Source organism: Populus alba, chromosome 10 (genome assembly GCF_005239225.2).
Source record: "Populus alba chromosome 10, ASM523922v2, whole genome shotgun sequence".
Lineage (NCBI taxonomy): Eukaryota > Viridiplantae > Streptophyta > Magnoliopsida > Malpighiales > Salicaceae > Populus > Populus alba.
The window spans coordinates 15,609,700-15,621,858 of NC_133293.1; the positions used below are offsets into that span (position 1 = coordinate 15,609,700).

General features: G+C 36.9%; 1 protein-coding gene across 1 annotated transcript; it reads left to right on the plus strand.

The window, feature by feature from the left end:
- Positions 1–10,020, plus strand: LOC118043261 (protein GFS12). The gene is made up of 16 exons (XM_035051173.2): positions 1–390; positions 500–600; positions 934–3,084; positions 3,305–3,632; positions 3,720–3,935; positions 4,058–4,130; positions 4,223–4,428; positions 4,517–4,576; positions 5,012–5,220; positions 5,357–5,468; positions 5,588–6,109; positions 6,592–6,899; positions 6,991–7,234; positions 7,304–7,377; positions 9,193–9,331; positions 9,759–10,020. Exons 1-16 carry the CDS (start codon positions 256–258, stop codon positions 9,906–9,908), a joined length of 5,028 nt encoding a protein of 1,675 aa, XP_034907064.1. The 5' UTR covers positions 1–255; the 3' UTR covers positions 9,909–10,020.
- The last annotated feature ends 2,139 nt before the right edge of the window (positions 10,021–12,159 follow it).

The following is a 12,159-nucleotide window of genomic DNA, read 5'->3' on the forward strand; positions in this document are numbered from 1 at the left end:
AAGAAGAAAAAGAAAGGAATGAGGTGCAATTAGAAGGATATCAAAAGTCGAAGGACGTGAGAATCAATTAATCGTAGTTTCTTTAAACGACAGAGACTGGTTTAAACGACACGTACGAAGAAGGCAAAACCTGCGACAAACGTGCTCTTCACTCGGTAGTCGTTCATCCACCCATCAACTCAAACTCAGTGACTTGTAGCTCACAGGCAAGAGCAACAAAAACCAAAATTTCAATCCAATAAAGAATGAAAAGAAATGGAGCAAGAAGAGCAACAATCTTGCTTCGAATGCCTTAAACGACGAATCCATACCGATTTCTCAGACAAGCTAATCTTCTCTTATGCACTCTCCGATTCTGCTTTCCCCTTCGCCTCCTCTGCCGTCGTGCAGGTACTTATCATCATCATCTTCTTCCTCTTCTTATTTTTAATTTTTTCTGGTTGATGTATTTAAATTAGCAGCATAATAATTGGTGTCGTCTGTGTTCGAAATGGAGCAGGTGTCAAATTCTAATGGAAATTCATCTACTTCGGCTTCGGCTTCTCAGTTTGTGCTGGTGCAGTTGCCGAGTCATAGACACAATTGCTTGACCGAATACGTGTAAGATCATTTTCTCACGACTTCAATTTTCCACTGATTATGATTCCTTCCGAGGCTTTAAAATAAGTTTATTCACGAGCTACTTAATCTGCGAAGAGATTCGAATTCTCAAGTGAACAAGTGTTGTTGCCTAACTTGCCTTACCAATCTCGACGATGAACAACATAAATGAGATTTCTAGTATAACCGCATGGTTTTTAATTTCACAAATCATGACTTTATTTGTTTATTTAGTCCAAAGGGCATCATCATAAACTATGCAACATACGAGTGTGAAGCATTTGCACAAAATAAACTAATCTCAAAAGAATTTTTGCATCTTCTCATTGGCAGTAATGAGTGTGTTCTGCAAGATAATGAAGAAAGCGATGGTCATGTGATTGGTGATAACCAAGATCAGGCAAAGGTCAATGGTCTGACTGCTGGGCCAGCTACATCAGATTCTTCATTAGATCAATCTCCGTGTTTACAAAATGGTGACAAGATAGCCAATGTAAACCATACAGGGTTCGGAAGTTCTACATGTGCCCACTCTAGTAGATTTGCATGTGTCCGAACAATACCTGCATTGGTCCCAACTGCTCATATTGGTATTTCCTCCTATTCCAACTTCCAAAAGATTGCTTCTGACTTTTTGTCTGGGTCGCTGGAAGATCATGTATTGCGCTCCCTTGGTCTACTTATTGAAGGAAAAGCTTCAGGGAGAGACGGTGTGAATTTTCTTCGATTAATTGGGCTACCTTCATTTGAGGAGAGTGGGATTCCAGGTTGCTTGAGGCATCCAAACATAGTTCCTGTTCTTGGCTTGCTCAAAACATCCGAGTATGTCAATTTGGTGCTTCCTAAAACTCCATGTACCTTAGAAGGCATTCTGCATTACTGCCCCAAAGCCTTAAAGTCTGAGTGGCATATAAGGTTTCTGGCATATCAGCTGCTGTCTGCACTAGTTTATTTGCATGGTTTAGGGGTTTCCCATGGTAATATACACCCATCCAATGTAATGCTAACTAATTCATGCTGGTCTTGGCTCCGTATCTATGATAAGCCTATATCAGGATCGAATGCAAGTTCAAGAAAAGGTGAATCTGATACTCCTTCTGCCTCTGCAAGATTATGCTGCTGCACTGACAGCTGTTTTTCTCAAGTCCTCTATGCGGATTTGAAGCTTTCACCTTCTGTAGAGTGGCATTCACAATTTGATCAGTGGTGGAAGGGAGAGCTGAGTAATTTTGAGTATCTGCTCGTCCTAAATAGATTAGCTGGGAGAAGGTGGGGAGATCACACATTCCATACAGTAATGCCATGGGTTGTAGATTTCAGTACAAAACCAGATGAAAATTCTGATTCAGGGTGGCGGGACTTGAGCAAAAGCAAGTGGCGACTGGCAAAAGGTGATGAACAGTTGGACTTTACCTTTTCAACATCTGAAATTCCACATCATGTATCAGATGAATGCCTTTCCGAGTTAGCTGTCTGCAGTTACAAAGCTAGGAGGTTACCCCTGAGTGTTCTGCGTCTGGCTGTTCGTTCAGTGTATGAACCTAATGAATATCCTTCTAATATGCAAAGACTGTACCAATGGACGCCTGACGAGTGCATCCCAGAGTTCTATTGTGATCCTCAAATTTTTTATTCTCTACACTCTGGCATGACTGATCTGGCAGTACCTCCCTGGGCAGGCAGTCCAGAGGAGTTCATCAAACTGCACCGAGATGCTTTAGAAAGCGAGCGGGTCTCATACCAAATCCATCACTGGATTGATATAACCTTTGGCTATAAAATGTCAGGGCAGGCTGCTGTTTCTGCCAAGAATGTTATGCTGCCTTCATCAGATACTGCAATGCCAAGGTCAGTGGGACGCCGCCAGCTTTTTACTCGACCACACCCTGTGCGCCGGGTTGTTTCCAGGAAGAAAAATGATAGTGCCAATACTTCTATGAATCAAAGCCAATTAAATGACGCAGAGAATGATACACCTCTCCTTTCTGAAACTGTTCATTTGCAACAATTAGAAGAAGTAACTGCATTTTCTGATCATGCTGGGTATTTGAGTCCCTGCTATTATTACAATCCAGAAAACATTGCAAAGGATGTGCCTTCTGTTAAAGAGTTAGCAAGGGAGACATTTGAGAAAAGCATATGCAAACCACTTGAAATGAGCAGAAACCACGGGGTGCCATGTGATATTAATTTAAGCTATCTTCTTGAGCATATGGAGGTGGAGGGTGAAGGTTCCTTGGGATATCAAGAACTATTGCTTTGGAGGCAGAAATCATCTTGTTCAAGGGCCCTTTCAGAAGATGTTGCGAAGGACATATTTTCTGTTGGTTGTGTCTTAGCTGAACTGTACTTGAAGAGGCCCCTTTTCAATTCAACTTCTTTAGCTTCATACATTCAAAGTGGTATTTCACCTGGATCAATGCAAGAACTTCCTCCTCACGCTAAAGTACTTGTTGAAGCCTGTATCCAGAAGGATTGGGCAAGGTATTGGTTTTTACCTTTATATATATATACTGGGTTTTGTTTTTCTTAAGATAATGAAATAACATGGTTGGGAATTTTGCTCTTCTCATCCAATGTTTTAAATGATTTTGTTTTACTTAATTATCTTATTCATATGTACATGGGTCTACTTTTGCGTGTGTTTGTGGCAGTGTGCTTGCATTTGAGCTATATCTCTTCCTTTATCTCTCTTAATGATCAGGAGGCCATCTGCCAAAAGCATTCTGGAATCTCCATATTTTCCTGCAACAGTGAAGTCAGCCTACTTGTTTATTGCACCACTTCAGCTTCTAGCAAATGATGGACCCCGTCTTCAATACGCTGCAAATTTTGCAAAACAAGGAGCATTGAAAGCAATGGGGACTCTTGCTGCTGAAATGTGTGCACCTTATTGTTTACCTCTTGTAGTCAGTCCTCTGTCAGATATTGAAGCTGAATGGGCTTATGTTCTGCTGAAAGAATTCTTAAAATGTTTGACACCAAAGGCAGTGAAGGGCTTGATCTTGCCAGCTATCCAGAAGATTCTGCAGGCTAGTAATCAACTTTGTTATTACACATCTCATTTCTGCGCAGAATTTTTGTTTCTTACTTTGTACTTATTTAAATATTTAGTTCAGACTGCAGGTTATTCACATTTGAAGGTATCTCTTCTCCAAGGTTCATTCGTGCAAGAGATATGGAACTTCATCGGTAAACAAGCATATTTGGAGACAGTACATCCTTTAGTTATTTCGAATTTGTGTATTGCTCCTCACAGGAGTTCAGCTGCTGTTGCTTCTGTGCTACTGATTGGCACAAGCGAAGAGCTCGGTGTACCTATCACTGTTAACCAGGTTCATTATATGTAGAGTTTTGGCCTTTGTAATTGGTGGTAGAAGAAATAAATTCATACACCCAAATCTACTTGGATATGCATTTTTTTTCCTTGTGGCTATAAGACTGTCTTTTGTTGCAGACGATCTTGCCTTTGATATACTGCTTTGGAAAAGGACTCTGTCCTGATGGAATTGATGTGCTGGTTAGACTGGGTATTCTCAGTTCTATGGATTATGGGACTATTGTCCTCTCTGGCATTTGCACATTCAGCTTACTAAGATACCTTTATGCTTTGATGTTTCAGGTGGTCTTTTTGGAGAAACCTTTATTATCAGGCAGCTGTTGCCATTGCTTAAACAAGTTGCCCGTTCTTGTGTCAATGTTTCAAATACCACTAAACCCGAGCCTGTTCAGAGCTGGAGTGCTTTAGCTCTTGTAGACTGTCTAACAACATTAGATGGTCTAGCTGCTCTCTTGCCAGGGGAGGTGGTTGTAAAGGAGCTGGTTGAAGTATGGATGTCATTCGCAGCTCTCATCAAACTTGTTCTCTTCACAATGAAGACTTAACAATCTTAACGCTGCATCTTTGATCATGCAGGATAGAAGTTTACATGTTATGGTTCTTACACAGACCAACTTGGAAATTTCAGTGCTTCAGGTGGTCCAAAATTCAAAGTTGTTTTCTTCATGATGCAGTTGCTCTTGATTTTTTTTTTCTTGAAGGCTTTTGTAGCTTATTGATTCCTTATCTCAAACATGATTCAAATGAACCATAATTATTTTTCATGCATCAATGTTTGAAGCACAACTTCTACATGTTCAGCGCTTGCTTATTTCAGTCTAGCATTTCTTGTTTGTGAGATGTTTATTAGGCACCTGAAAAGTGCACTCTTTGATGCTTTGAGTTGGAGAGCTGTCTTGATTTTATTTGTTTATCATCTGACTGTCATTCAGTTAGCTATTCTGAAGTTCCCTGCCCTCTTTTTTATGAAGTTGATTATCTTAATGTGCCATGACTTTTATTCCCACGTTTTGTTGACCCTATTTGTATTTCCGTGTCTCTAACAAGTAAAGTGACCTCTCTGTTGGCTAGGTTGCTGCTACTGCTTTATTAGCAGCTTGTCAGAGAATGGGACCAGATTTAACAGCATTGCATGTTCTGCCACAACTTAAAGAGTTATTCGATGAGCTTGCTTTCTCACAGGAAGCACTGACTGGCTCTGGGTCTTTTGGCCAAAACTTGAAAATTTCCAAATCAAAAGTAGATGGGGAGGTTCAAATTGGAAGCCGTATGGATCTTGTGTGAGTGTCAGTCGTACTTATTATTACTTTTCCAACAAACCTATTTGGCTTGGAATACACCTTGCACCGATAGCTGATTTGTTTTATTCATGCTTGTCTCGATCTTTAATATGGCTCTGCTTGTACTTATTTTCAGGTTGCTTTTGTATCCTTCTTTTGCATCTCTTCTTGGGATTGAGAAACTTCGCAAATGTTGTGCCACATGGTTGCTTCTTGAGCAATATCTCCTACGGTATCATAATTGGAAGGTATGCTGCCATCATGCTCTTACTGTAAACATGAAACTTTAAGTATGAAAATCTGCGTGACATGCATTTGCATGCATGAGCTCTTTGCATATCATATTTCTGAACCTGTTATGATTCAGTGGGAATATACAGGGGAATCACCTCGAAGTGGAGCAGAAAATACAACTGCTAATAGACCTTTTTTGAACAAGGGTTCAGCATCTGATTATAACCCTGCCAAGCTGTTACTTAATGGGGTTGGGTGGTCAATTCCACAATCACAAGGGATTAAAGGTGCAAAAAACCTGATGCCTCAAAAACGATTCGATGACATTCATCAAAGGCCAGTTGAAAGCCATGCAGTAAATTCAAACCTTTTGAAGTCAGAACCCTGGTTTTGGTTCCCCAGTCCAGCTGCTAGTTGGGATGGTCCTGATTTCCTTGGCCGTGTTGGGAGTTTGAAAGAGGAATTACCATGGAAAATTAGAGCATCTATTATATATTCAATCCGAGCTCATCATGGAGCCTTAAGATCCCTTTCTGTTAGCCAAGATGAGTGTACGGTTTTCACAGCAGGAACTGGTCCAGGGTTCACAGGAACTGTTCAGAAGTGGGAGCTCTCCAGAATAAATTGTGTTTCTGGCTATTATGGTCATGAAGAGGTTTGTATCTTCTATTGTCTCATACATAAGCTGTTGCCTTCTGTGCTGTAAACTAAGCAATCTTTAACTAACAAAAAAAAGTATGTTAACATGCAAACTTGCACACACATCAACGGTGATACTTGAATACTCAATGGGAATGCAGTCACGGTAGTTTTCTGCATGCTCCTTTTATCAGGGGAAAGTAACAAAGAAGATATTTGTTTGTTGCTCTCTCTGTACCTTTTAATTTAAGATTGTCATGTTCCTTATGGAGTGAGGATGGTATTGCACGTATTGGTTTATAAACATAAGAACTAACACCAATGGCTCCAGTATTTTCAAAATCCTGATGCTGTAACTTTAGTTTCTAATGTTCCAAAGTTGCTCCTAATTATTCTTGTCAACTATCAGCTTTGCATTGATGTTTGCCACACCTTAAGCTCTTTTTTTTTTATGTTGTATGGTTGTTTCCTACAGCTAATTGGTTATGCTACTCTTAGGTTGTGAACGACGTTTGTGTATTATCATCGAGTGGAAGAATTGCATCTTCTGATGGAACCATTCATGTTTGGAATAGTAGAACAGGAAAAGTGGTATCAGTTTTTTCTGAACCATCAGTTTATTCTGCACATACTTCAAGTCCATCATCTCAATCAAAGACAAATGATCACCATTCGAGCATGCTGAACTCTAATACACTATCAAGTGGATTATTGACTGGTGCATTTGATGGGAGCTTATACACTTGCATGCATTATTTGGAATCTCTTGAAAGGCTTGTGGTTGGCACTGGAAATGGTTCCCTCAGGTGAATTTTCCGTGATTCCATTTTAGTAGATGCAGAGAACAGTCTTATTCTGATGCAGTTAATAGTTTAAAAAGTTTACTCAACTGCACAGGTTTATTGATGTTTCCCAAGGTCGAAAGCTTCATCTTTGGAGTGGTGAATCTGCTGAATTTTCTTTTCCTTCTCTTGTCTCTGCCATATGCTCATGTGGATTTGACAAAACGCCAGCAGATGGAGCTTTTGCTCAACCTTCTTGGGTTGCAGCTGGACTAAGTTCTGGTCATTGCAGGTTATTCGATTTGAGAAGTGGAAATGTTATTGCCTCTTGGAGGGCTCATGATGGATATGTGACTAAGGTATGATTAAATTGCCAAAGAAAGAAATTTAATTTGAAGTGGTATTCTTCTTACTTTCCATGCATGCAGTTGGCTGCACCGGAGGACCATTTGCTTGTTTCCAGTTCTCTTGACAGGACCTTGCGAGTTTGGGACCTGAGAAGGTAGTGTCAAATTTTCTTATTTACATCTTTTGAGTGCTATTAAATCCCTTACTGGCAAATTGCATCTATTATGTAATCTATGGAGCTTGATTTTGTCTTAAATTAACAAGAACCTAAAGCCTGTGGGAAAAGTACTTAGAAATGCCTTTATTCAATCTGGATTGGATCAGTGAAATTACTATTTTTTCCTTTTAAAAAAAAATTGAATTGTCTATTAGGGGTACCGTGGTCTATTCTCATGGTTCATTGGTCATTATAGAATTGATCGGGTAGCTCGGTCTTTTCATATTTTTTCATAGTATAATTATTTAATTCCTCTCAAAAGCAAAATATTATTTAACTTGGATTTGGGAGCTTTTTCAAAACAACACAGTTAAATGATTGTATTGCCTTTAAAATCAAAAAAAATTTAGCTTGCTCCAGCAGCTCATGCATCAGCTTATGGTGGCAAAAAAACAGATTCCTTAGTCTTTTTTGAATCGTCATGGCAAGGCCTACCTCCCTAGGCAACACGTGTGGTGTTATTCTCTCTAATTGGGCGCCAGTTGACTTTTCTTCTTTTTTCCTCTTCTTTTCTCTCTCTTAATTTTCACTCCCAAAATTTCAAGGCAACCCTTGAATTTGTTTTTCTTTCAGAATTGGTTCTTGTTCTTTCAATTGATATTTTATTTGAATTATATTTGAATTAATTTATAGAATTGAAATTTTTATTAGTCAGATGTGGTTTACATTTCTTTGATTGCTATTTATTTTCTTTGAGATCATTTTCAAAATTGATTTTTTTTTTTATGATTTCATCCATTTTTATTGATAATTTTTATGTTAGCTAAATTTTTAAATTGATATTTTTTTTTTAAATTTCATTCTTCAACATTAAATTGAGCTTTTTGATTGAGTTTATGTATATGATTTAATGGGTTGTGAATTTGAAATATTAACCTAAATTTGGAGATTCGCTTGAGTTTATTTTTTTAAAAGCTCATGTTTTTTCAATTTCATCATTAGTTTAATTGGAGATTGAGTTCTGTTATTATTTTTTTATTTACTTTCTATAGGAACTTTCACTAGTTTTGAAAATGACAAGCATTATCTTAGGTCTTTCATTTGTTGTTTTTTGTTAAATTTAGCTTTTTTCAAAAGAAATTTTATTTTTGAATTAAATTAAATCAATTGCTTAAATATAAGCATAATATGCTCATTTTATGATATTTTTGCTGGCTTAAATATAGCTTTTTTGGTTTTTTTTTTTTTATTGAATGATTTTTTCATTTTCAGCCTTCAATATTTGGTTGATTAGAATTGGGCTTTATATTTTGTTTTGATTTGGGTTTCATGGGGTTCTCATAGTCTTATGTTTTGGATCGCGGGTTTTGCGGGCTAACAATGGTATATGTTGTCTAATATGTCAGCAATTCAATATTTTTAGTATGCATTGAATTTTTTACTCCTAACATCTTCATAATTTTTTTCAAGGTTAGAAAAAAAGTATTTGACATACGGAGTAGCGCGGGCTAATAATCTAGTGAAATCTATAACAATACACATGCCTCTACTGAACTGATGAAACTCTTCCAGTGTCTGCTAGGATTTAAGTATGCAAGTCTTTGTTTTTTCCATACCAATTAGTTCTAAATGAGTCCTGTCCCTAGATCAATGTTAGAACTTTCATTCTCACTTATCTTTATGCTAGTCTTGCAAATCTGAAATATTTTTCTTTGAAAACATGATGGTCCATTCTGACTTGTTTCTGTCCTGTCATTTTGTGCTGTCAAATTCTATTTTCCAATTAATGGACTTTTTTAATTTTTCTTGCAGGAATTGGCCGCCATCACAGCCATCTGTTTTAAGAGGTCATACAGATGGTGTATCTGGTTTCTCAGTTTGGGGTCAAGACATTATTTCCATTTCCAGAAACAAGATCGGGCTCTCCACTTTATCTACATCTACAGAAGAAGTACGTTAACAGCCTTATAATTCAAACCATTCTTGTTTAAGCACATAACTTGCATCAAATGTATGAATTCATTTTCATATTATTTGTACTGATTAATGCCAAGCCTAATCAAGCCCTGTATTAGGTAAAAACAAGATGAAATAACATGCTCTCACCTCATTGAAAAACATGATGAAACTATCGGGCTTTCTGAGTGATTTAGTTTTTAATCATTGAAACGGAATTGGTAAAAGCAGCCAAATAGACAAGTGCCGTATGATTAATTTGTTTTGATGATTTCTTAAAAGCCGCCAATAGACAAGTGCTTCTGATAATTAACCAAGAATTGCCCAGCTCTTTATCAGATGCACTTTATCAACTCTCGTCAATGCATTCATTGCTCTCTCTCTCTCTCTCTAAGATGTTTGCAATGAATTCCATATGGCAGGATGGGCAGCAGCGGATCACACCTCAGAAACTATACGCGGCAGATAATGGAACAAAAAACGTCTCAGTATTATCGAGCATAAGTATTCTTCCTTTCTCACGATTATTTGTAGTTGGATCTGAAGATGGTTATTTGAGAATATGTTGTTAGTTGTGCCTGCTGATTAACCCAACTTGTTCTTTTTTATACTGTATGGTTTTGGTAATATTTTTATTAATACTTCGTAAATAATGATTAAATTTGTAATCTTTGATTCGTTTTCTATGGTCGGAGATGGCGAGAGATGGGCTAGCTTCTGGTTGCATGAAAATAACAAAACAAATCAGGCACATTAACCAATTTACACTAATCAATGGGAAATGCTACATGCTTCTCTGTCAAAAAAAAACCTAGGCAGATATGTGCACATGATGAATCTACCACATTTGTTGAACAGGAAACGGTACTTGTAATTTCCCGCAGCTTGTGAGATATATAAATTGGCCAGTTCGGAGGCCGCCAGCTGCTCTTCATTAATCTTAAAGATTTATTGTCAAGTCATTGTGTGGTATTCTTTTCCTGAACATGGAAGAAGATAAAAAAAATATTACGGCGTTGTGTGATTAGTCTTAAGGGAGTGTTTTGGAACGTCGTGGTGGTGGTGTAAAATGTGTTTTTAAAAATTTTGAAATTTTTATTTTGCTTAAATTAAAAAAAAAAATCAGATTGTTTTGATGTTAAAAATAATTTTTAAAAAATATAAAAGTGTTATTTTGATACATTTCTAAGTAAAAAATATTTTGAACCATCACCGGTGCTATAATTTTAATTATACTTTTTTGAAAGTGTGTTAGGGATAATAGTTGCGATTGCTTATGAAAGTGTTTTTTTACTTACAAGTGTATCAAATAATATTTTTTTTAAAATTATTTTTGATATTAGCACATTAAAATAATAAAAAATATTATAAAAAATATTAATTAAAAAAATAAATATTTTTAAAATAAAAGAAATAGGTATATTCATGACAACGCTAATTCTCTTGATGCATCCCCCCCAGGAGGAATTGCCAAAACATTTGAAGTTCGACCATAAAAATGCTTTGCTGCTCTTAATTTGATTGAGCTGCTCTGTAGACTGTAGCAACTATTTTTTCAATTATGTTTATTTTTGCATAGTTTTGAAAAAAATTTAATTTTAATTTTTAAAATTAACTTTTTGTTTAGTATTTTTATATTGTTTTGCTATGTTAATATTAAAAATATTTTTAAAAAATAAAAAAATATTATTTTTTATTTTTTAATCATGTTTGTTTCTGTATTTTAAAAATGTTTTGGAAAAAAATAAAAAATAAAATAATTTTTGTATTATTTTAAGGTGTTAATGTCATAGATTCACATTTTCTGATACCAGTTCGCCTGGTGCAGTGCCTGAGGGCAGCATCCACTAATAACACGAGGTTGAATGAGAGAACTTCTAATTACTTTAAATGCTTAAGATTCATCTATGTTTGTCCAAGTTATTGATGTGTATGTTCTAAGCAAGTAATAATATGCATATTTAAATGAAGAGGAAGAAGAGTGATTTCACAGGCATGCAAAGCATAGTCTAGTCGAATGCCATGGATGAAAGTTTGAGGTTTTCCTGAATCTAAGATGCAATGATTCCCCCACGTAAGGTACTGGCGTGCGCATATTGTTGTGTTTAAGTCTAGTAAGATTGTCAGTTTGCAAGGAAATAGTACATGCGCATTCTGCAGACATGTTTTGCATCTGCAAGCAGAGAATCGATTCTGTTTCCAGTTCCAAAAGTACTGTTTATTCATGCAAAGGGTAGGATATCCTCAAACCACTAAAAGTTTTGAATTACTACTTTCTCTTAAATCATTCAAATAGGGAAAGAACTTTTTTGTTTTTCCCGTGGCCTGCACATCTTTAAGTGGATCTTGTTGCCATGAATGATATTGTCACCGTCATGCCAGATGTTGTCAGCGATAACACCCCCCCTCCTGGTATCCCCTCTTTCCGCGCAGCGTTGAGCGGGTCTGGGCGGAGCTTGCGCTTCGTTCACTCAAAAATAATGGAATCCGGATCCGTAAGTGACTTCGATAGGATTTTAGTTAAGACTGATTTTCTTCCTTACCTTATATTATGAAATTTCAACTTTTTCTTTTTTGTTTGAATTTCCAAAATGAAGTTTTAATACCGCGAAAGGAAAGCAGTCTAGCAGTCGAGCAAAGCCAACGGGAAGATAAGTCCCAGGGCTCAATCTAGGCTGCCGGCCAAGATGAAGATGGATTGAAGGGCTTTCCAGGGAGCTTCAATTGTACGATCCCTAGCTCGAAATACTGCTTCCAACCAGGAAGAAAAGGAAAGATAGTCGCGAGAAAATCTGATTCCATAGTTACGAGTTACAACAGACC

What these genes read in the sequence shown, in the direction of transcription:
- LOC118043261 (XM_035051173.2), top strand. Translation starts at nt 256, where the DNA reads ATGGAGCAAGAAGAGCAACAATCTTGCTTCGAATGCCTTAAACGACGA. An exon ending in CTATCCAGAAGATTCTGCAG is followed by an intron (nt 3,633 to 3,719) that starts GCTAGTAATCAA and finishes TATTTAGTTCAG; the next exon opens with ACTGCAGGTTATTCACATTT. An exon ending in CGAGTTTGGGACCTGAGAAG is followed by an intron (nt 7,378 to 9,192) that starts GTAGTGTCAAAT and finishes TTTTTCTTGCAG; the next exon opens with GAATTGGCCGCCATCACAGC.